A 26,292-nucleotide genomic window follows, 5' to 3' on the forward strand; every position below is an offset into this window, starting at 1 on the left:
CTCTATTTTCAAAAGAAGAAGATGAAGACTATGACATGAGGGGGAAAAAAGATTGAATTTTTTTTATATAAATATTCAATGGGTTAGAAAGAGAGGGCTTGCGCATGTGAAGACAAGCTCCACTGACTCAGCTTGATAGTTGAAGCAAGGAGCTCAGTGGCTATTGGTGAATAAATAAAAAAAAAAATGTAGGAGAGTTGGCAATATAAATAATTGCTTTTAATTGTAAAATCGAAATCATATTGATCGTTAAATGTAAACCCAAAATAATATTTCTAGATAGTACATTAACATAATAACAATTATTTAGTTTCAAAAGTAAACTCGAAAAATTAAATATTGAGATTTCATGACCATCTTGAGATTTAGTTAAATTCTTAAAATCATGCATAAAAAAAATTACTGGCCATGCTGTGCCGACCCATGGGTCACGATATATGATGACTCAGCCCAGCCCCTTAATAAGGTGAGGCCCATTACTGTAATAACGTGGGTCGTGCTGTACGCCCGTTTTGCCACCTCTATGTTACTGTGATTAGAACAGTGCTTTTATTATGGGAGAGAAGCATTATTCTCATAACAGTGACAAACCTGATTATAATGTGCATTATTATTATTAAGTATAAAGCCCTAAACAATTCATGTTAAGGTAGAGGAACCTTTGATTCTTCCGGGGAGCTTTTGCACATGCACAAGAGAAAAACTATACACTACAACATTACACCAGAGCCCTAAAAACTCTTCCCCTTTCTTTAGAGGTCATTAAAAAGAGCCCTCAAAAAGAAAGCTTCGTTTCCCCTCTTCACATTTGTAGTTTGTTTTAGATGCAGGCCACTTCTGCCCACATTGAAGAAATTGTGCCGAAAGAAAAAATGAGGATAAAAGAGAAACAAAACCTGGGGAGAGAGGGAGCTCCCTTCTCATTTATCAGCAATTACAATTTCTTATGCCTTATTAATGAACCAATGAATCAATGATAATACAGATCATGAAGTCCATTGATCAGGTACAGTGAGAAAATAGGTAGTCATAGCCTTCCGGAACCTTTTCTTGTACTGTTTAGGAGAAATAATTGTTGGGGATGCATTCTTTGGCCCACCTAGTATCCCAGACGCCTTAACCCATGTCTCCAAGTGCTTGTCCCAAGTATATTGTCTCATGTAATCAATAATTCCCAAAACCAGCTCTTTGCGCTCCTCATCCACTCCAACCAGCAATGAATAGTCCATGACAGCAACCGACTGAAAAAGCACAGCACAAAAATTTCAATAAATATTACTAAAAGAAAACCGCAAATGGGAAAAAGAATCTTAAGTCCAATGGAATAACTTGTTTAACATCATGAAAAGATTTTGGTTACGGCATCACATTCAAATCCTATTCCTACTTCAACATTGACCAGGAAGAATTTGAAAGATATGAACCATTTTTTAAAGCTCTTATGGTGGAAGCAACTTACTGCCAAAAAAGATGTATCATTCCAAATGGCTCTCTCAAGGCTTCTCTTTGCCTTGCTTCCCAGAAAAATGGGCTCTGTTCGCAGTGCTTCTAACAGATTCATATCTAGCAGTACTTTGTTTGTCCCTGTTGTATCCGGATTGTACCGTGACCTTGCAGAGCCCTTAAGATCATATACCCTTGAGATACTTCTTCTGAAAAATAGGTTCTCCATCACCATAAAATCCATTTTTGTTTCTTTGCCACCTTTCAGGTGTTTTACAGAGACCTACCATCAAGCCAACAACAAAAAATTTACAAAGAAACCTTGACATATTAGACACTCCAAACCCCAACTGGATGCACAGAAACAATGCTTTCAAAGAAGAACAGTAATGGGACAAACCTGATAAATACCAAGAATTTTAGCAAGGCAAGTTGGGCTTCCTGAGCTAAGAGAATCTGTCAAATACTTGAAGTATTCCGGTGCAAATTCATCAAATGATTCTAACTCCGTCTTTTGCACTTGTTTAATAATGAATCTCTCATCTAATGATTTGGCAAAATACACATTGCTCTTTCCCCCTTGTGCACTCCATTTCTGGCAGCGGCTCAAGGAACACAAAAAATCCAATTCACTAGGACAACACTTTCTTCTAAGAGAATCAAACTGTTTTGCAAAATAACAAGTCACAGAAAACTTCACTTTGCCACCAGCAGCAGAAGAATCATCTCCAAAAGAAACTGTTAAATGCGGAGACCTTTTTGTATCTGCAAACAAGGCACCCACAGATGATGAAGCATCTTCAGAGCCAAAACTTCTGTAATGGATATAATCCAGATCAAGAGAGCCAAATGACTGCCAGGGTGAAAAGTTGGAAGCTACAGAATCTTCTTTGCTCCTGTCACTGACACTCCAGCCTCCTCCATTTTCATAGGACTTATCAGCAACCCACTCCTCATATTCTTTGGAACTAAGAGCATATGCTATTATACTTGCAGGATCACTGTCGTAAACAGCAATAACAATATCACTGTGGCCCCTCTGCGGAAGAAGTAGCCGAGCCCCTTCAGCCATATGAGATGCAGAGGTGATTAAAGTGGGTGTGGAACTGAGCAACAAATTCAACTTTTGTGCCTCTAGAGGCAATGTGTAGGAGTAAGTGCTCATTACATTAGAAACAGGATCCCTCACCATACTCCTGTACTCTCCAGAAGCATGGAAAGATCTAAGTGTCAAAAAATGCAATGAAGAAGGGTACAATCCTTTTTGAATTCTTTCTTGGAATCTCAATACAGAATCAAACGAATGAAGCCTCATTGGAGATGCTATCTTTCTCAAAGTCAGATTATCAATTTTACTTGTTGGCCTGATAGAACCAGCTTGGGGGCCATCTCCCTGAGATGCTTCAGGAGGTTGAACTTTCAATGTGAGTAGATCAGTACCAGTCCAAGCAGAATCTATTTTTTCAGATAGAGTAGACGCAGGAGACGGGATGCTTTCATCTGGACGCACATCCTCCTCTCTCTTCTGGTGGCATAATGCCAAGTTAGATTCTTCTGGTACAACAGATTCCAAGGTTGTTAAACTTGAGTTCTGTTCCAACCCTATGTCATTCTTAGGAGGCTCCTGTGAATCTGAGGATCTGCAGGCATTTGGCTCATGAGCTTCAGGTTTTCCATCCTTAATATGATCCATGTCAGCTTTAACAGCAGAACCTTTCTTAAGAAGAGAGTCCAATGAATGAAGTTGCCGATCCCAAACATGTGAAGCAATTAGAAGTGAACGCCTCAAGCGATTCAGTTCTAGGATGTCCACAGCTGCTAGACCAAGTGGTGAAGTCTCCATAACAACTGGTTGTAGCAAACCCTATAAACAAGAAAGCTAGTCAATGATAGCACATACACACCACCAAGTATATTTCTAGGTTATATCAGTAACTAGTATTCAGTGTACTTACATTGTAATCATTTCTTTCCTTTCGAAGTTGATCTCTCAGTTCCATAATGTGATTCGGTAACTCACTTGCATTTGATGATTGACAGCTAGCAGAATTACTCTTCTGTTCAATGTGGTCAAGTACATCAGATATGTCCGCATACAACATTTCCATTTTGACCATTAGCTGTGGAAGAAAGATAAAAGTCAATAATTTCAAAATATGATAATTTCATTCGAATAAGAACAAGAGGGGCAATTAAACAACAAAAAAAGAACAAGAGGGAAAATAGACAACAAACCTCGGCTGCGTCTTTTCTAATCCACTCCTGCTGAGCGTCCCCACTAAATTCAAGCATTGATGGGGGCAAATGGACCGATAGTATATCAATTGGGGAATAGCGGAAGAATGCAACCATGTTGCCAAATCTGTAAAATGATACTCATAAGTATCAACATCATCCTTAACTGTCAACAGATACTACATATTAAAAACTTTACAGCATTTACCCATAGAAACGAAGGCAGTCCCTCTGCAATGAATGACCACAGGTTGCAACCCGATTAGCAGTCGCATGATTTGAAAAACTAAGCTCCAAAAACTTTCCAAAAGAAAGTCCCCAGGCAGCATCAGACATAACAACTCTATGAGTTGCTGGAGGAACCCCATCTATATGAGCACACCTTAGGCATCGGTGCCACATCCAAATCTTACCATCCCGTTCACCAGGCAGCTTAAGAGAGGAAAGGCGTCTTACATTGATTGTCAGATTCCCCTGCTGGTGGGTATAACATATAACGTGGCCTTCAGCTGGCTCATTACAAGAACGGCAGCAAGATGCCTGCAAAGAAAACCTATTAATATACAATTCAAACATAGACCCCATATTCTCACATGAAGGCACACAAAATCTGAAATGAGTTACTTGATCAAACAGATCATCACGAAGATATCTTCCGAGTGGTTTATCAAAAGAACCATAAAACTTTATTCGCAGGAGCCGTGACCGTTCACATACAGTTCCTTTCAGCACACACCGGCTTGAAAATGAAACCAATATACTCTGGTGAGTGTCGGTGGCTGAAAAGTATTCACTGGAAGCTTCATCCTCATCAATCTTTTCAAATTTAGCCATTTCGTGAATCTCACCAAGATGCCTCTCCTCTTCTGTCATAGTTTCTTGCAACTCTGATCGAGGAAAATCTCTAATATCACAAGGCAACGTCGTGGACATCTTCAAATCCTTGAATTGTTCCAAAGAACACATGTCCAAACCCTCATCATGTGCCAAGTCATCATTGCATGCATCAAGAAAGGAACCACCAGATGAAGGAAAAAAATGACTTTGATCATAGGGCTCAGATAATGATTCCAATCCTCCATGCCCTGAATTGTGACTCAGAGATGCATCATCCTGAGCAGAAGCATTGACTATCAAGTTGAAACTGGATGGAGAAGAGGAACTAGGTACAACCGAAATGGCATTGTCGGTCTGCGTTTTCTCTGGTACAGCAATTGAACGTTTTACTTTCATCTTAGGCAGAGTAGCACCTTCATCAGCAAGGAAGGAAGTCTCAAGTGATAAGTGATAGGCTGCAAAAACAGCATATTGAACAACATGTTTAACCTTCTTTAGTTCTTCACGAGATCTGCCCCTCAGCAGGACCTACAAAGAGAACCAAGGCAATCTGATTAGAAACAACTATGCTTAACATCTTTGGAAGATACTGGCATCAAGATCATATATGTTAAAATACAGATCAGTGAACACATTCCTGCAAGTAAGATTTATTTTCATTTCTCATGCAAACATCCATGTTTTACAAGCCCGAGGCTATTTTACCATCCACATGAGCAAATCAAATACTGGTCCTCAACAGCCTATAATGATCAGAAAGAGATCAACGTGCAACTAAATTTCATCTAATCTTTTGTTACGTTCCTCCTTTTCCACTTTCTGCACTGAATAAAGAACTAGAACAGTTCGAGAGAAATGTGCCACAACAACTCATACAATCAAACCACTCAACAAGTAGAAAGAAATCAATTTCCAATAGTTTCATAGTTACATACACATAAAAGGAGAGGACGGAGGGAGAGTAGGGGATAAAAGCATTTATTTAAATAAATAAAGCCATGAGACCATATCAACAAGATCTAACAAAAGAAATTTGGAAAGACCCAAACTAAAATGTTTGTGCCACATAGAGAAGCAAAAGACAAATTAATTGAAAGAATGGAAATGGAGTAGAGTTCAGCACTGAAAGCAACTATAAGAATCGAAATGCTCATAAATTAAATGTGGACAGCCAGTGTGTATCCTACAAAAGAAAGAGGGAAGCATATGTGGTTCAAAATTCCCACAATTCAAAGGAACTAAAAAAAGAGAATCATATGCATAAATAGAAATATTACCGTGCAACCTAAACGCCTCGGACAACCTTCAAAGAACATCAGTGTTTTTGATGGTTTCTTGTTAAACTGATTGGCCATCTCGTGTTCTTCAGTTACTTTCTCCAACCGGAACAATTCGCAGTGCCCCAATTGCTTAGCAGATAAATTATCAATTGATGGACAAATAAGAGCACCAGTGCACCTTGCTATACGCTCCAATAATGGCCTTTTCACATTGAGCACTAATGAAATTTCCTTAGCAAGTAGATACTCTTGTGCATATGAAGACACACTCTTCTCTACCAGCAGTACATTGGGGCGAAGAGCCTCAATCTTTGCAATGATCATCTTGAGATGATCATTTTCCTGCCCAAATGGCAAACATTTAGAACACACATGCACATACATAAAGAGAGAGAGAGAGAAAGCACACAAATATGTGATGGTTTTAATCCCACAAAAACCTTCTATTGACCTGCATAAATGGAATAAGTGTTTAAAACAAACCTGTTGAAGTAATGTATTAAAAGATGCCAGCTGATTTGGAACTTTCAGAAATTCTAAGGCCCCCCCTAAAAGAAGTAATCTAGGATTTTTGTATTGTGAGGTCATGCGCTTGTGTTTTATATTTTTGGTACAGACCACTCCCTTGACAAGGGTGCTGCAAGAATGACAGAATTCACGAGTTATGAACTCATATAATAAGAATATAAACGGGAAAAACTATAGAACATTGAAATTTAGAATATCTGAAAAAAGTAAGGCAGCCCACACCTCTCACTGGGAGTTCCAGACGCCATACACTTAACCTTCACATAATCACCAGGATCCATACTGCCTCCTCTGCTAGTATCTGGTTTCACAAAATTCGCGGCTTGCCATGCTATAGCTGTGACAATGTCAAGCCAGTCCCCAGCATTATCCTCTTTACCAACTTTAATACCCTCACCTTGTAATAGTTGTGACACAAGAGCCCTAAAATGCCCCCGTATTACGGCTCTGAGAGGTTCTTTGTTTCCCTCATTTTGTTTCTCCCTTGCTGGGAACATACTTGAAAGGCTACTACTGGATGAGAACATTGCACCAGAATCCCCAATATCATCATCTTCATCATCATATGTAAAGAAGCTACTCTCTGCCTCATCGTTTTCATCCTCAGGTGGTGGGGGATACCATATCAGACCATTGTTTTCAAAATCCAATGGCTTTTGGGACTTTGCATAATGATTACGAAAAACAGACATGTCATCAGAGTAATCATCAATATTTTCTGGTTCCTCACTCCCTGTCTCTGGCTTTCTTAAAACAGCCATGTTTTCTTGATCAAAGGGACCAACATACTGAGCCATTGGGCTCCCTTCTTGCCTCCGCTGTACAGAATGCCCAACTCTATAAGGAGTAAAATTGTTCCTAGAGGGGCTGACTGAAGGACTTGATCCCACGGACTTAAAGCTATAAAACTCATGTCTAGCACTAATACTACTTGAATCTAAATCCGAAACATCATGACAATATTCGGCCCAGGGACTCACAAAGTGCTTACCAGAATCATCAGCATCTTCTTCATCACTCCTACACCAGTAAATACACAAATAACAACACATTCACTACCAGGAAAAAAAAGATGAAAAAAAGGTCAAGAACAAAACTAATATTAGGAGGTTAACGGGGGTGTCTCCAATTTACATACAAACAGAAAAACGAAAATTCCAGCAAAGTAATTGTCATCTAAGCGGAGGTACCTGCTGGGAGATCTTCGAGTAGATACTGGAGAAGGATGAGCACTAAATGAAGTCATACTCTTGCCAGTCACTGCCTGCAGAGAAAACCTGCAATCTCGGGCTTCAAGATACCGGGCAAGATGATCACTCTTGATTGATTCACTATTCACAGAACATGGGGATGGTGGTTCAGGGCTCTCCCGGGGAGATTCAGAAGGATGCACTTTCTCACAATACTTCCTTCCTCCACTTTCACGCCTCGCTTTAACCCCATCACAACAAAACTTGCAAGATTTAACACTCATCATCCTAGAAAAATCATTACCCTTTACATTAGCTGATTGTTCAGCAGCAACAACAACAACAACACGGGATTCATATCTTTCAACACATTCTGAACATAACCAACGACCACAGCTTTGGCAACGGTATCTATGAGAGAATTCATCAGCAAACTTCATATCACATTCACAACACATTTTTTTGCAAACACCGTTTTTGAGCCTCCCAAATTCTTCACCAGGGAAACATGAAATATCACTTGCTCCCCAAGAAATCCAAGACCTAACTTTTTCTATTAGATCTAATAGTGAGCTATCGGGTATTCCCATAAGAATCCCAAACAACCCCCACAACAGAATTCCTATCACCCCTCTTTTCTCCTTGATCTTCCTCTTCTAAATCAGTATTTATGAAAAAAAATCTTTAGTTTGATATGGAAATATTGAAAATTTAATAGAAACCCACAATAAAAATGGTGGGTTTCGATTGATTTTTAGGGTATGTGTTTTTATAAGCTTACAATTGATTGATTTTGACTTTTTTTTCTCAAAGGTGTTAATAAAAGGAAAATGAAACTAAAATCCTCCGGGGTATCACAAAATATTTCCGAGGAGGAAAGTAAATCAAAACCTCCCCCACAAACTAAATTTTTTACTAAATCACAAATCTCATAATAACAATATTTACACATCAAAAATCACAATAACAATATCGATAATAATAATAATAATAAGCCAAGAAATTTCCCAATCAAGAATTCGACGACGACAACAACAACAACAACATAAACCCTACAATAAAAAAAAAAAGATTCAACGGAAACCTGACCCACAAAAATGAAAAAAGAAAAACTCAAAAATATCCCGAAAAATTCAGAGCTTTAACCACTCCTGGATATATCAGGAATGCGTCCGTAGATCGATACAAGCATCCGAATTACTGTGACTTATAGTGGGGTTTCAGTTTTTCAAACCAAATCCAGAGACCAAAATAGAAACACTAGAAGAAGGAGAAGAAGAAGAAAGAAAAAGAAGAAAATTAGATACGAGGCAAAATGAGGATCAGCAGGAGGAAAAGAAGGAGTACAGAGAAGGTTCCCTTTCTACCGGAATCAGCACGCATTTCCATCGACTCTACTCTCCCAACAAAACTCTTCTTTACCCTTTTCTTATTATTTCCAGTTTTTCCTTTCTTTTCTTTTTGCTTCCTTATATTATCACCTCTCTTCTCCTTTTTCATTCCCCTTCCATTCCCTTCCCTTCCCTTAGCCCCCTCTCCTTTCCCTCTCAACACCCAATACTATAATATTTCTCTCTCTTCTTTTGCTTTTTCTTTTATTTTTTTTTGAATGTTCGGTTTAATTAGGGCTAATGGGGTTGTATTTTATTGAGTGAGTTGTACCTGATTGGTCATCATGGTACTTTTTTTAATCTTAATTCATTTCTTTATTTCTTTTAGACCCCCCATCTTCAAGCTTTCTCTGTTCATTGGTCAGCATCAATGTTTCCATTTTCTTTTTTCTCAATTTTTTTATGCATGTTGATTTATTAAAACCCATGCATTTATCACGTCACAATTCTTTGTCCATTTTCTTTTATTTAAAATTTAAATTTTGAGTAAAGTTTTTTCTCGTTGACAGTGATCTTAAATGCACGATATAATTGTAAAAGTACCATCATATAACACGATTTATTTTAGAGGGAAAGAGACAAAAAAAGTAACAATGAAATGAATTTCCACGTTTTATAACTAAAATGAACAAAGTCAAATTCAAATTTGTCATTTATTTATTAGATGAAAATGCATAATTATGATGCAATAAATGAGTTACTTTTTATCAAAGCGGGAAACAAATAATACACATTTTATTTTAAACAGATTGGGGGGCTTTGTGAGCTGCTGTAGTATTCTTAAGTCTACGGATTATATTTGGGGATAGGGTCGTAAAGTAGATTTTGCGTGGTTCCGTTTTCTTCATTAACCAACTTTACACGCTTTTTCTACCTGCGTGTACTACACGCTCCGTTGACAACAACTAAAAAATTTGGGCTTTCCGACTGGGTCAGGTTGGCGGGTCTCTTTTGACCCGACCTCTCAAGAATCTTTGACAAGTTCTTGACGTAGTCCCTCACCTTCTTACACCATTTTTAATTAATGAATCGCATGCTACACTCTCGTCATTAGTGGATAAAATTAAAAATTTATGACTTCTTAAAATAAAGATTTGCAAATTGAATTAGGTAAGAATGTATTTAGTTTTAAGGATTCCTTAACTTTATTTATACATGAGGTTATGTGTGTATGGAATTTATCCATATGATTAATCTATAAACTCAATTCAAATTACTTGCATTAACATTTAGCAAAAAAAAATTACTGGCATTAACAAGTACAATAACATCTCCAGTGAGTTTATGATTCAAACTTGATATTAGAATTCAAGATTTCACATTATCTTATATATCTTAAGTTCGAAATATACGAGAGGAATGAGATTTTTTTGTTGGAAGAGAATTCAAGAATACCCTTTTTTTGGTAAAACCCAAAGCTTAATGAAATTTTGTTATTCAAAAAATTGATTGGATTACCATATTTACTTAAAAAATAAAAAATATTTTAATAATTAATCTATAACTTAAAATTATAACATAAAATCTTAAGTTTAAATCCTAAAAAGGAATGATTTGAAATGATGCTTATTTACCACAAAAATAAATATTATTTTAGTAATTAATTTGTAACTTGAAATTATAACATAAAATCTCGAGTTTAAGTTCAGAAAAAGAATGATGAGAAATTATGCATATTTAGCTAAAAAATAGAAATTATTTCAGAAATTAAATTAGTAACTTGAAATTATAACATAAAATCTCGAGTTTAAGTTTCGAGAAGGAATGATGAGAAATTATGTACTTTTACTTAGAAAATAAAAATTATTTCAATAATTAAATTTGTAACTTGAAATTATAACATGATATTTAGAGTTTAAGTCTCGAAAAAGAAGGATGAGAGATTTATGCATATTTACCTAAAAATAAAAAAATATTTTAGTAATTACATTTATAACTTGTAATTATAACATGAAACTCGAGTTTAAGTCTTGAAAAGGAAGGTTGAGAGATTTATGGAATAAAAGAGCGTTATCATTCTTGATGTAAAGTAAGAAAAAGAAATTATTTTTATGAAGACTTGAATTTTAAGTTCTAAATGACTTCAATTTCTTGCTGTGATTAAAGAAAACAACTATTGCAGTATAAATTAAATGCAAAGAAATGATCATCAAGTTACTTTATTTTCATAATAAAACCATCATAAAGCTTTTACTAGGACAGTTGGCAAATTTGTACTGTTTTTTTTTTTACTATATTTTAGTTAAAAAAAAAGTCATTAATCTTTCATAATTATTAATTATTGTCCTGTACCACTCTAATGATAGACCTCATTAAGCTATACTCGAAGTGGATTACTGTTCAATTTCGCAATCATAAAGATTTGTATCAACTTGGTCACCTTTTTTTCAACATGGGTTGCTATCCAAATTAAAGAAAAGGAACCCGAATACCCTAATTCTTAAATTCTATAAACATAAAAAGGGTGTGGGATGGCATGTCCCAGGAACATTTTTACAGGTAAGGTGGGTTTGGTAGCATTAGCTTGGCATTTGGTTTGGTGAGAAGACAACATCTGCAAAGGTGTGTGTGACTGTGTGCTGCCAAGGTGTGCCGAAAGATGAGGCTTTTTTTTTTTTTTCCTATTTCTTTCTCCCTTCTTTATACTATTATGCTCTTGGCATTTTCTATGGGGATTTTCTTTTCTGTTGAATAAAAAAAAGTCTCACTAATTTTGCTTCAACTTTATTATTCTATTTACATACAAACAATTCTCATTTGTTAAAAAAAGACTATAGCAGGATGGGAGAATTATACAAACTAACAAGTAATGAATATTTCTTAAAACTCACACCCTGACACAGGATTTCAAGCATACCATCATCATATTAAATTATGCCCTTATTCCAATTTTATCGAAAATAATAAACTGATCATGGTTAAAAATTAAAATAATGGGTATGCGTAGATATATTATATTGTTGTTGAATGTCCCCAGATTCTTATGGAATGACCAATTTGAGAGTTGCCATGAGTCACTAGATGCCCCTCCACAGTTTAGTTTCGAAAGCTACGTCATTTCTTCACGGGTATAGTCACTAAAGGATAAGCGTAGAGTGAGCCGCCCCTAGACGTTTTTTCTTCATCACCATCATTTATGACTCATCTCCATGTGAGAATATGTTTATTTTTGTTGATTTACTTTTGGTATGGTTGGTGTATGGAGAACCCATACCACTTTGCTTTATGAAAAATAAGAGATAATTAAACTAATTAATGCTTGTCAAATTAGGGCTACAAAGGCCCCACTTGTGCATGCCCTTTGTCCTAAATATTAAAAGCCTAGTGAAACAACCAACGTCCTCCTTCCCTTGCCTTTATTTCTTTTCTTTTTTTCAAGTTAAAAACCCTAAACTAACCTTCTTGTATCTTGGTAGTCTATGACTATAGTTAACATAGAATGAGGATTCTCCTTCGATTGTATTGCTTAATATTCTTATGATCCATTATCCACCAACAATACACTCTAAGAATGCCTTGGCATGATGTTATAGTGTCATCATCCATTCTCTAGGATAGAATTAATCCTTATTATGAAAAAGGTTAAGCACTTGAATCTCGATTTGGTATCCATCAATAGGATGCTTCACAATTTCGGGAAGATGTTGTTGTGCTTTCATATCAATGATTTGTTCAAAGAAATTACAAGATGTATTCACTATACTATATTTGTATTTAGCAAATATTATTCCATTGATCCTTTCAATGACATGACGACGCCCACTAACCCTACTACCCTATATCTTATCTTCATGCCATTTTTTTCAGCAATGATCAGGCAAATATATCGTAGTCGCCTCCATAAAAATGCAACACCATGGTATTGCTTTTTATATTTCTTTTGTTCTAAATTCATTAGTTTTATTTAACTTTTATGAAGTTTAAGAGAAAATTTTAACTTCAATTTTTTTATGAAAATTTTAATTTTTTAATATAAAATTGACTTTCCATAATTTTTAATATCCACGATGCTTTTCAAAGATTTTTTTAAAAGTAATGCATCAATCTTATTAATTGATGTTACCAAAATTTCATTCTCACATGTTATTTTAATGTAATTGTTCTGTTTTTATTTTTTTAATAAAAAATAAAAACATCGTAATTTTAAGATATTAAAGATAGATAAAATAAAACCCAAAAAGTATTTTTTTTTTTCTGTAAAGTGCTAATACGAGGGGAATAAATTATAATAAGACAGAAATAGAGTTAGACTTATTGTACTCTTGGTTTTTAGAAATAATAAAATATAAAGCTATTCTTTTAACTACCAGTCACCAAAACTTTTTTTTTTATTTGTTTGGTAGAAGTAGTCATCAAAAGTTAATGTACTATAATTTCCACTATAATATTGTTGAAACATTTCAATTATTTGTACGCTTTTGTTTTGACCAATTTTCCTCTTGCTTTCTTCAGGATGAAAAAAGTATATGCCTTCTTCGAGTTGCTCCTGGCAAAAACAGCATGCCAGAGCTTGGCTTGTTTACAGAATTGCTTACGGTTGAATTTTCCATTAAAACCTCCATTAATTCTACATTATACAATTGCTTTAGGTTTGTCAAGAAAATAAAAATCTGCATTAAAACCGCAGAGTAATGCTTTGATTTCGTAAAAATAAGGATTAACATAATGCAGACGTGTGATTAAGTAAAATTCAGATTGTAAAATTTATTTTGAAGAATCCTAACAAAGTATTTATATCATCCATTTATCTTTAGATATCTTTACCATCCTATATAGACTAAATGTTTAAATTAGAACTAAACGTTTGAATACTTTTCAATTAAGGATCAAACGTTTCAATATAATAATTAAGGGTCAAATGTTTTCGGATCCTTACAATTAAGAGTTAAATTGACAAGTGAATGGAACTTATATCACAAACGAAAGACATTACAAAGCAGCTTATCTATCATCCTAAATCAACATCAGATCGAGAAGAAAGACACTATAAGACAGAAATGACTTTTTGACAAAATTATTTTTTCGTATCTTACAAAATAAGTCAATGTTTACGTCATATACTTATCTTACACATGTCAAATACTTTTCACCTTAACCCTTAATTGTAAGAAATAAAAAATATTTAACCTTTGATTATTACAATTGAAACAATTAATCTTAAATTGATAAAAATCCAAAAATTTTGACCACAAATTAATCTCTATATATATATATATATATATAATGTACAAAAGTATTTATTTGTACGTTACAAACACCGTAGAAAAGATTTACTTCACCAAAGTATAACTGCTCATTTAAGCCTGCATGTCGCAGCAAAAGCTGCCCAAATTGGACCTATGAATACTACTAGAATAATCTTTTAGCTTGAAAAAGATGCCTTTTAGAGCAAACTTATTAAAGGGTCAAATATTTTCTTAATTATGCCCCTCTCAACTCAAATGAAAATGATTTTTTATCTGTCAAATTTAAACCAGATGCTAATTTCAATGAACCCTTGGATGCCCTTGATTAATTAGGAGGCACTGTCCAAACTAACGATACCCTTATTGGGAGTTTAGGTCACACATTAATTTACATGGATTTAGTATGTAGATGTTTTTGCACACATATCCAAAACATAATAATTACAATTTAATTTCATATTTGGAAATCACACTAAAATTGTTTATAAAAACTTGTATCAAGCATGCTTTGGGTCTTATTATTAAAAAAAAAGAAGAAAACTACGAACTTGGAAAATTGCTTTGGTATGAAGAAATTACGTGTTAGTTCAAGAAAGAATAATCTTATGGTAGTCATGGGCGGTGGTGCTGGCTAAAGATAGCAATGACCATTCCCCTTTATAGTCCCTATTCTTCCTCTTCCTGCCCCCTTTTTTTGAGAGTCCTAATCCAAATTTGATGTTCCGAAAAGGAAACCCAAAGGCAGGGCAACATCAGATGCTGACGAATTTGGGACAGCTGATGGATTTTTTGGGTCGGCAGAAAAAGAGAAGGTGCCCATCAATGCACAATTCTTGACTAATTGATCATTGTTTAAGCTGAAGATTAGAGACCAGCAAACAAATTTATGCCTACTTTCTTGGTTTTTCGTTTCATAGTTTAGACAAGTAAATTGAATGCTAGGGGTGTAGATACTTTTTCTTTCATTAACGTAGACAATTGCGTGCTGGGGTCAAACTACCCCATCTGCTTGTCAAGTTTAATTCAAATATATTTTTTTTAGTAAAAGTAATTCAAATCTAATTAAGATGATAATTGTAGTGTTGACTTTCTAAAAGATCATTTTGAGCATGTACAGTTTTTCGACTATGTATTTTGAAAATTTCTAAATATCAAGTTCAATCACACGTAGATTTCATTTAACTTTATGATAGTTCGTCAGTTTATTTGATTTATTTATTATATTTTTATTGAATATGTACTTAAAATTTTTTAAAAGTCAAGTTCAAGTTTTATAGTATATGGATTTCATTTAATTTTACATTGGTTTGTTGATTTAATTAGTTTGTTCATTACTTTTTTGTTGAATGTAATACATTGAATAATAGTTCATTAAATTGTAATTTTTAGTTATACATGTAACTTTATACTTTTTTTTAAAAGGATTTTTTGAAAAGCTTTTAAAAAGTAATTTTTTTAAAAAAATAAAAATTAAAAAAAAACTAAAAAAACTCTAAAAATGAGTTTTCTCTTATCTTTTTTTAAAAATATATTAACATTTCAAAAAATATTTATATCTTTCAATCAATCTCCCTCTCCTCTCCTTCCTTCTTTAATTGTTTGGTAAAATTGCGATTATCCTCTCCTCCTTTACCTCTCTCTACAAAAACTAATAAAAAAAATAGAAGACCCAACANATTAAAAAAAAAACTAAAAAAACTCTAAAAATGAGTTTTCTCTTATCTTTTTTTAAAAATATATTAACATTTCAAAAAATATTTATATCTTTCAATCAATCTCCCTCTCCTCTCCTTCCTTCTTTAATTGTTTGGTAAAATTGCGATTATCCTCTCCTTCACCTCTCGTTACAAAAACTAATAAAAAAAAATAGAAGACTTAGTAACAAAATAACAAAGTTTAAGATTTTTCTATTCTTACAAAGTTTAAGAGAAGAGAAAATCTAAAATTAAAAACTGTATTCAAGTACTATTTAAAAGTTTTTTATTTTTTTCATTAAAAAAAATCTAATACTATTACTATCACACAAGTTTGAGAGTTATTTTCTTTTTTTATTGATTATTTTTATGTTAACATCTGAAATCGTATACAAATTTGAAATAGACTTATATTCAGCTTTAATTTATTAGGTAATTGAAGATGACATGAATACTCTTTATAATAATTTTAACCAATTAAAGCTTATATAATTTGTTTTACTAAACAACTTAACAAATAACTTTAATTTAATTTTAAAAATTATTATTTTTTATAAAAATTTCATAATAATTTTTAAACTAAAAAAACTTAAACCAAACAGCCTCATACAAATTTCTTTCTTTGTCAAATGGGCTAACTTACTGCTATGTTACTCCAATAGTAACTATGGTCCAATCTTTGATTTATGTTACAACACCTTAATTGCATTAAATTTTATCATTATTATATTTTTATTTTGATTGATTTGCTAACAAAATTAGCAGAATAATATCCATGAGGTCAAAAGATTCTCTAATATTTTTTCGGTTATAAATATATATATATATTTTTAAATCTTCCTTGGTACAAAATTATAAGTTTTGCTTGTTTTTGGATGACATGTTTTATTAGTCAATCATAAGGTTAAATGACATGCTCGCCGACAATGATACAAATCCATGTCCTTGGCCTCATACAAAAGGCAAAGTATTCCAACATTACTTTTATGGAATGGAGCATAATTTAACCAAACAGCTTTATGCTTTCTTTCTCTTTTGCCTCAAAACCTTCACTTTTTTTTTTTTTTTTTGTGTATTTTAAGAAGTGCAGATATATTTTTGCATACAAAAGTTGGGTAACCTTTGTTAGGAAATTAGGAGGAAGTATGACATGTAAAATAATAATAATATCTAAAAGGTAAGAAAAATTATCAAAGAAAATTCCACTAGATATATGATATTCCTATTATTGGATATTCAATTGACTTTGGATGTTTTAAGACAAGTGGTTGGTGTGTGGGCTTTGAGATACACAGGACAATAGAAGATGAAGATGGTTTGCTGAAAAAACATTGCACGCCAAGTTTGTGAAAAATATTTAGCATGTGTAATGCGACCTGCGAGAAAAATATCTGAATTAAAGTAGGTCAGAAATTCCTGGCTTTATATAAGACAAATGTGACCAGAAAATGTTAACCCAACCTTCTCTCTCTAATTTCTGGACTAATACTTGATTTTCGCCCCTTATTCCCCCCTATTTTCCCTTAGAATTGGCTTAAATGCGGTTTAATTTATTTGATAATCAAATAAACCTCGCATTTCCAACCACGAGAACAGCTGCTGGGTCAGTGTCATAATAAATAAATATAATCACAAAAACCTATGTGGAATCTCATCATACATACTTTAATTTACTTGCCCTCCACCACCCCCCCCCCCCCCCCCCCCTTTTTTTTTTTCTAGAGAAACCACCTGATAATTGGAATTTAGTAGGCATTTGAAAATTCCCTCGAGCCTTTTTCAACTTGGGATTCCTTCAAGTCGATCCAGCAATTGGTGGCTGATGGCCCCTCAGAAACTCCATTTGCTTCTCCTTTGTGGGGTGTCTTTCTGCCTGTTCCAACCCAAACAACTGGCGTGGCCCTGTTTACCGCCTTCACATGTCATTTATTCCTTACATCCAGAGGAACATAGTGACTTAATGAACATAGGAGAATTCCATTGAAATTGAGTAAAATACTCTCTCTCTCTTAAATTTTAATTAAAATTTTAAACGGATCAATTAGTTTTCAAAATAAATGTTTCACTTTAAAAATGCAAACATCGTTAACAAAAATTATGAAATAATTTAAATATTTTTTATTAATTAAAAAAATTATTATTATATTTTTAAAAAAATTAAAAAAATAAAGAGCACTGATTAGCTCCTGAAGAAAGGGGAGCACTGGCCGGTGCTCCCAATAGATCGATGATCCCTAAAGGAGGAGAGCGCCATTTTGAGCTTTTTTTTATTAATAAAAAATTAATAAAATTATATAATAGTAATTTAAAAAATTAATTAAGAGTAAAATTATTTTTTTTTATTACGTCATCAAATTGTTGCAAACACGATTGATTAACGACTGAACCTACATGTCCAGTGAAAAATATTTTTTTGGACGAAATATTCATTTTGAAAACTAATGAACTTTCGTATAATTTTTATCAAAACTTAAAAAAGTGAACGTATTTTACTAGTTGAAATCTGAATGGTCCATATCGCAACATTTTGCTTAATTAATTGATATGCGTAATCTCGGCTAAAAAAATTGAGTTCAAATTTCTCTCTCTGCTTAAAAAAGCCCAAAAAACAGATTGAACAAATCAACTTAAAATTAAACTAAATTCATATTCGATGAGACTTGATCTTGGATTTAAAGATTAGAATCTAAAATTAAGAAATTAAATTTGATGTTTCTGAAATTTTGAAATTAAATGCGGATCAAAACAAACTTTGAAATGGAAGAGTAGGTTGCTGCTCCTTTGACTGTACAAATGGAATGATAAGGAAAGTAGTCATGTATTTAGAAAGAGGAAAGAGATAAATTTGTAGAAATAGAGAAAATTGACATTAGGTCATTGTTTTCTATCAGAAATGCAATTCTTTTTTTTTGTTTTCCTTTCCCAGAATATGCATTTTAACTTTAGTTTTTGATGAGATATGCTTGGCATGATGCAAGTCCAATGGCATCCCACCCACAATACCCACTAATGGTGCAAAGCTTAAATCTGTGGTTAAGGTTAGAAAACTCCCTGAAAGTGCAATGTCATCATCAGACACAATGCCTGACTTTGGCCCCAAGACATTATGCACCAAATGAAATTTTCTAACTTAAAAAGCTAAAATCACATTTTGTTGTTCTTTTACTCATGGTATGGTCAAAGTTTTCAACCACATTAAACCACATTTCAAGCTATTCTTCACTGACACTGATGTCACCAATGACCAAAACCCCAAAATCTAGAAATGAATTGAATTCTACAAGAAAAATTCAATTCATGAATGAATACAAAGACCTAACTACCTTACAGAATCAAACAACAGACCAACTGTTCCCTATTGCAAGACCTGTATCCTACAAGTAGCACCAAAGAATTAAAAATAAGAAGATAGAATATTATATTTCTTTATCACAATTGACACCAAAAAAGTCATATTCAATGAAGAGTCATTGTTTCCTGGAAACGAAGAATGCACAACAGAAATTCATGGACTCACTTGCACCCAACTTCAACACATATGGGCAGTTTACAAAAGCTCTGCCAAAATCCAAAATGCCTTTCACATCCCTTTAAATGATAATGAATGGTTGGGCGAATAACTCCAAACATAAATGCACATACAATACACAGTGAATTCATCCCTAAGGACCTTTTCATTTCTCTTGACAAGGACCTTCACAATCAGGTTGCGGAAATTCCAAGACAGCCAGATTGTCAGCAGAATAAATTCCAAAAGAGCTAGAATTTTGTCAATGCATATAATTCTACTCATATCTTTTATAAAACAGCAATTTATTGTCTGTCAATTCTTTAAACCACTATTAGAGCAAGGAAAGAACAAACATGCTCTTTCTGTCTTTATATAGTCTGGGAAAGAGTTCTCTTATTGCTCAATAAAAAAGGAAATATAAATGATCATGCCCGTTTTGTTCGCCTTCCAACTTCCAGAGCCAACTCAGTATCAATTTTGAGGGATATATCAAGTGCTTTCACAGAATGCGTGAGTGCACCACTGTAAACATCCAAACATCAGAAACAGTAAATCATACCAAGAATTTTAAATTGCTGCAATGATAATTTTCTGTTAAATAGTTCCATTAAAATAAACAGATCCATCTAAATGCCAAAAAATTAGACATCCATGAAAGAGTATCATGTGCATTTTAAAGAACTTTGAATGAAATGATTAAATTATAATGATTCAAAGAGATTAATTAGGCACCAATTCATTTTATCCTTCACTATACCCAAATGCATCATGCACACATCCCACAAACATTAGCTGATGTCAGTGATAACTTCAACTAATTTCTATTATTTACTGAAACAATTTCCCAAAAAAGTACAATTATCAAGAAAAATAACCTGCAAAATGTATGCAGGTGCATACCTGGTTTTCAGTTAAAAGCCTGATTTTGTTTTTTACTTAACAGAGAATGCCCATGGGGAAATGTTTTAGTTTTTTATACTTATATCACATTTAAAAAATGTTAATGAAGCAAAGTATGCAGAACAAATTGATAATACAGCAAAGCACACAGATAACTAAATTCTTCCAAGGCAAGAATAGCACTTTTTACTAAAGACAACTAGAAAACCTTGATTTGAGCACTGAAAACCACAGAGATCATTGTGTGGCATGTAATTCTCAACCTCTGTACCTGCCTGAAGAGACATGGCTCCCGTATGGTGCCAAAGAAAGCAGTGGCATATCCTATCCACAAGCAGTAGGGGCCATTCTCATTTGAGTGCACTTATTAAATCTTATGATTTTGATGTTTATATATATTTCTAGGCATGTGACACATCTTAAATTTTTAGATTGAATTCCAACGACTTTAAATACCACTAGAACTAACTTCAGAAGCAAAAACAGCCCTAAATGGATGATAAGATTTTTCTTTGATAAAATACCTCCATAGTTCAGATAAAGTTGAGGTAACTTAGAACTTTTCTGTTTAATTAAACAACATAAATCACAAGAAAAAAGTTGCACTGCCTTACCTGGATATGTAGGTAACTCCAGTTTGTCCAATTTTATGTACAGTTTCAAAAGTAACATTTCCAGATGCCTACCACAATGGAAATTCATGTGTTAGTTCTAAGCCTCAGAAAAGTGCACAGTAAAGCAATTAAAACAGAGGTCATCACGTAAAACCATAGATGGCACTTGATAGCTACATGAGCAAGAATGTCAAGGTAAGTCACCAAAATGGATTACATTTTAGAAATTGTTCAAAAAATCAAGCAGCTCCACACAAATCTTGCATAATTTTACTCATTTTTCACATATTTGAATACCAAAAAGCCAAGCAAATAGGGCAAACCATTGTGTCACAACCCCTCCATGACCATCAAATAAAGTAAAATAAAGAACAAACACATCACTTCAGCAGGAATAATTTACTACAGGACAGCAGCCATCAACAGTACTTTCTTGCAAAGTCTGTAGGCACTAAATAAATGAACAGAAGAGCTACATGATAAAATCATGAGATACCTCCGTCTCAAATTTCCCATTTATTAGCTCCACAGCTTCTTTAAGCATAGACACATCAACATCACCATTTGGAAGAGGAACAACCATATTATCCAACATTATCCGGGTCAAGGAAGTCTTCGTTTGAGATGCATACTGCAATACCTCCTTTACTTCCTCATGAGTCCGGGTCTCAACCTTGAAAAAGACAACATTGTTAACGTATCAGTTACAGTTGCCACAATGCACCCACTGATTGATTCATTTGCACAACTGGACAAGCAGAGAGAGAAAACCACTCTGAAGCATTGTTAATTAAAAAGCAAGATATTAAATTACAAAATTCAAGTTAAACATGTTTTTCAGCAATGATTTATACTTCAAAATGAAGGCTTGAATCAAGTTGTAGGACACATAATCTACCACATTAATATTTGTAGATTTGTAACCAACTCTGTTAACTAATCAGTTTCTCTCTGAAGCATTGTTAATTAAAAAGCAAGATATTAAATTACAAAATTCAAGTTAAACATGTTTTTCAGCAATGATTTATACTTCAAAATGAAGGGTTGAATCAAGTTGTAGGATATATAATCTACCACATTAATATTTGTAGATTTGTAACCAACTCTGTTAACTAATCAGTGGCACAAACTACTTAATTATCTATAGATTTTAAAATCTGAAAAATTTACCTCAACCTCCATTTGAAGATTTTCTTGCTCTAAATACCGGTCAACAGATCTAAGGGCATTACTGATTCCTCCAGCTATTGATATATGATTATCCTTTATCAACACCATATCAAATAAACCCAGTCTATGATTCCTTCCTCCACCAATTAGAACCTTCAAGAAGTAAATTTCAACAATATCAACCAAAGGCGTAAGAGAAAGAACAAACAACAAAAGAGAAAAATCAGGGAAGTGATCTACACCGCCCACTTGTCCACCAAACGTAAGCCTGGAGCAGTTTTTCTTGTCTCTAAGATGTATGCAGGGTGTGCAGCATCAGCCATTGCCTGCAAGAAAAATTAACATTCTAAAACAGTCTTTTGTGCACATTACAAAGCTATTGCGCTGATAAGCTTTTGCTAGGTGTCTTGTTTCTTTATTATATTTACCATGCATGATTGCCTAATATGGATTTCATTACTGAATTTATAGGTTAAAACAATTATGAAATGCATTGCATGTCTTGTTTCTTCCATATATTTACTGTGCATACACGACGTAATTTGCAATTTACAACTATTAGTCCATCAAAAATTGAAAATTTGCTGTGTTTTGATCACATAAATAGGTGGAAAAACAAGGCCATATAATAATCAGTAACAACAAACTTCAAACTTGTAGAAGAATGTAGGAATCAACAACACTAATAATCCAAGCAGTTATGTTTTTGGTCAAATACAATTTACACTCATCAACCTATTGTTTTGCAATTCCAATCCACAACAATCTAAAATAACAAAGATGCATTTTGTGTTTTCCTACAACCATCCCTATTATCTGCTCTATAATGGCAACTAAGATTTGCTTGATTAAAATAAAGATACTTAGCTATGATTATGAAAAATCATTTTTTACTTTATTTATAAAACTCAAGGAAATAGAAGCACCTTAGTTAGTGTCGCTATACCACTCATCCGCTGCATAAAGTTCAGAGCTATTCTTTCAGCTACGACAATGCTATGTGCCCTTCCTATATGGAGAGAGCATATGATTTTAGTAGGACCTTCTTATACAAAACTAAGAAGCCCCTTTTTGTCTTACCATAAACTTTTCCAAACTGCAGCCCCTTCTGGACATAATCTCCATCCTTTCGAGACCACTTCACCTGATATCAGAATGTACATCAAAATGAGGAAGTTTGTGGTCCAAGCACGCTAACCATATGGATAAACCAAAGACACAGAGCACGGTGTCTCTATACCTTCAAAGAAGGATCAACCTCTTGAAAAACCATCTCTGCAAGCACAATTCCAGCAATGATACCATCATCCTTAGCCAGAAAATGGGCTTCAACTTCCATGTCAAATGGAATAGTGGCCATACTAGTCACATCCCCTGCAATTGAACCCAAATGTTGCATAAATTGAATGCAGAAGATATTTACAAAATTATAACTGAATATTTGCTCACGCTGCAGCAAAACCTTTAGCTTAATGTTTTCATAAAAATCATTAAACATCATTATCAACTTAGTAAAGCAAAGATTATGGGATATAAAACACTGCAATGGAGATGCCATAAAAGCAAGGATGGATATTGGAAATTCAAATGAGAATCAAACCTCGACCACCAGCATCTTCAGCAAGGGCAAGCTTAATGATGCCCTCTAAATCATATGTAGGGTGTGAAGGAGGCTTTATTGCCACAGCTTCGAATGATAATCCAGCAATTGTAGTGTGAACAGCAGCCATTCTAACAATATGCCTACAGCTTCGGACAAACAAAAAAATCAGGCTCAACCAACTGCTAGACAAGAGAGTATTCTATAATTCAACAAAGTACCTTGAAGTTGTGCACCAACGAGGCAAAACTATTGAGGAAATAGAAAACATTCCAGGCTTGGACTCCTTGTGTGTTAAGGTCTTACAGTCTAGTGAGCTTTCTACTATCACCTACTAACAGTTACCTCCCAGTAACAGCCCAGAAGCATCAGAAAACTATATGGGAAAGAGCTATATTTAATGAAACAACATTAAACATCAAAATTTCATGTTCCAAAAGGCCACTCAGTAGGTTTTCTTTTCTTTCTTTTTCTATTGAAGATCACCCAGCAGGGTTTTAGATATAAATATCATCCACATACAGTAATTTGAGCCGAACAAATTCAGAAAAAAAAAAAAGCAAAATAGGTGAAAATGTAAACAAGATTGGTGGATTGAAGATTCTGTACCTTACCTGATTGATTAATGGAATACCCAATATCCTTCCTTTCAATACCTGAAGATAAACCTGTCACACATAGATCTTTCCCCACTTTTGTTTTAAGCCCTCAGTTTGATTTTTTTTTTTTTTTTATTGAAACGTGCTAGATGATATATCTTATACGTGATAATGGGGATAAAAGGTTAAAAAGTAAGAAATAAAAATAATAATAAAGGGAGTTAAAATCCATAAAATTAATGGTATTATTATGCATAAATAATACAAATTTTATAAGTAAAGATTTAATATTTTATATTCGAACTGATTTTTTTTTTACATTTTTCTTTTGTATTATTGATGTTTGCCTAGAAAGTGGATATCTATTAAAAAATGAAAAGGAAAAGTTCATGGTCTAACGAATTCAGTACTTGGAGCTAATTAAATTAGATTACTGTTGCTCTATTTCAGTTCAGATTTAGGTTGTTATAGGTTTGGATTATTTCAGGTTTAAAGTGTAATAAATTTTGATTTATTTTGAACTTAAATTTGTATTATTTTAGATACCAAGTTACTCAAATTTAAATGATCATTAACTTTTTAAAAATTAATTCATAATTAGATGGATTGAGCTGGATTAATATTAGTCTACTTCATTTCAGATTTAAGTTGCTATAGGTTTGGATCATTTACGGTTTAAATTGTAATAAATTTTGATTATTTTGAGTTTGAGTTCATTTTATTTTAAGTATCAAGTTACTCAAATTCAAATGATTATTAACTTTTTAAAAATTAATTGAAGTAAAATCAATATCGAGTTATTTTAGTAATAATGAATAAATTAAAAAAAAAACCTCTAGACCCTTAAACAACACTAACCCCTCTTCTTTTTTCTTTTTCAAAGGATCTAACCTCTCTTATATTAAAATGTATTTTCCCACTTGTAAACATTCCATTTTGTTTGGGTGAATTTATTATTATTTTAATCTTATTTGTTGTGTTATTTTTAGACTTAATTAATTTATCCTTGAACTTAATTAATTTTTTTAAACTTTTAATTTAGATCACGTTCTTAAATTTATTTGAACTCAATTGGATTCTCATTTTGCCTACTTAATCTTATTTTAAGTCTTTATTAATTCGCCCACATTTACTCTTTAATTATGCATTTACTAAGTGGGTAATTTTTTAGGGTTCTTTTCAAAAATACCTCTCATACATAAAATGCTTTTGAAAATAATATTTTTTTATGATTTTAACTATTTTTAGCCAAAAAAAATTAATTTTTGACAAAATTACCCTTAATGAAACCAACTCATATGTTTAGGTCCGCACCTCAAATCGACTCATATCCTTTGAGCTCTCTTTGCTAGACCATTAATTTTTGAAGTACTTTTTATCAGAAAGAAAACTTTTAAGTATTTTGAGTATTTTGAAATAATTTTCGATACACAAAGAAAAATCTTTGAGTGTTTTTAGCATTTTTAAGTATTTTGGAGTGATTTTTAATAAATGAAGAAAAACCTTTGAGTATTTTGAGCATCCTTTACCAAGTAGCTATATTCGTTGATTATGTTGTTAAATAGAATATGGTATATTGTTTGAAGTAGTTGATTTTGTTAAATGAAATTCAGTAGATTTGATGGTTTTAGGCATTGGGTAATTGATTTTTTGGTATTACGTTATTGATTTTTTAGGTATTTTGTGATTGATTAATAGGCATTACATGACTGGATAGTAAGGCATTGCGTGAATAGTTTTTAGGCATTGTGTGACTTAGGTATTACCTAAAAATCAGTCATACAATGCATAAAAACTAGAAACATAACAATTAAGTCACGTTATACCTAAAAATTAGTCTTGTAATGTTTAAAAACTAATGACATAATGCTTAAAAACTAATAATTTAATACCTAATAACTAATTGATTTGTTTGCTCGCAACAGGTTTAAGTTGTCAAAGTCATATAGTGTTTTAATTTATAGATATATGTAATCAATTTTAACCTCCCAACTTTGGGGTCCTATAAATAAACCAATAAACCCAAAAAACTTAAAACACATATCTTGATGCCATCTTTGCTTTTTGAGATGACAAGAAAAAGCTGGATGGCGAGATAGATAATATTGGACAAA

General features: G+C 33.2%; 2 protein-coding genes across 12 annotated transcripts; both read right to left on the reverse strand.

Annotated features, from left to right (window-relative positions):
- Nucleotides 639-9,114, reverse strand: LOC18609756 (putative 1-phosphatidylinositol-3-phosphate 5-kinase FAB1C). The gene is made up of 11 exons (XM_007045044.2): nt 7,514-9,114; nt 6,546-7,343; nt 6,279-6,432; nt 5,793-6,137; nt 4,303-5,043; nt 3,887-4,218; nt 3,679-3,805; nt 3,399-3,563; nt 1,844-3,307; nt 1,460-1,726; nt 639-1,241 (listed from the first exon to the last, which is right to left on the reverse strand). Exons 1-11 carry the CDS (start codon nt 8,101-8,103, stop codon nt 987-989), a joined length of 5,238 nt encoding a protein of 1,745 aa, XP_007045106.2. The 5' UTR covers nt 8,104-9,114; the 3' UTR covers nt 639-986.
- Nucleotides 19,431-24,309, reverse strand: LOC18609757 (nicotinate-nucleotide pyrophosphorylase [carboxylating], chloroplastic). Of its 11 annotated transcripts, none has more exons than XM_018116421.1 (12): nt 24,194-24,309; nt 23,801-23,910; nt 23,580-23,722; nt 23,220-23,353; nt 23,060-23,123; nt 22,906-22,988; nt 22,222-22,305; nt 21,980-22,132; nt 21,306-21,482; nt 20,810-20,877; nt 20,379-20,519; nt 19,431-19,817 (listed from the first exon to the last, which is right to left on the reverse strand). In XM_018116421.1, exons 2-12 carry the CDS (start codon nt 23,848-23,850, stop codon nt 19,721-19,723), a joined length of 1,194 nt encoding a protein of 397 aa, XP_017971910.1. In that variant the 5' UTR covers nt 23,851-23,910; nt 24,194-24,309; the 3' UTR covers nt 19,431-19,720. The 11 variants fall into 11 exon arrangements, with proteins under 11 accessions (XP_017971910.1, XP_007045112.2, XP_017971909.1 ...); XM_007045050.2 differs by having other exon boundaries at nt 23,580-23,728; XM_018116420.1 differs by having other exon boundaries at nt 23,801-23,913.

This window comes from Theobroma cacao, chromosome 2 (genome assembly GCF_000208745.1).
Source record: "Theobroma cacao cultivar B97-61/B2 chromosome 2, Criollo_cocoa_genome_V2, whole genome shotgun sequence".
NCBI classification, from domain to species: Eukaryota; Viridiplantae; Streptophyta; class Magnoliopsida; order Malvales; family Malvaceae; genus Theobroma; species Theobroma cacao.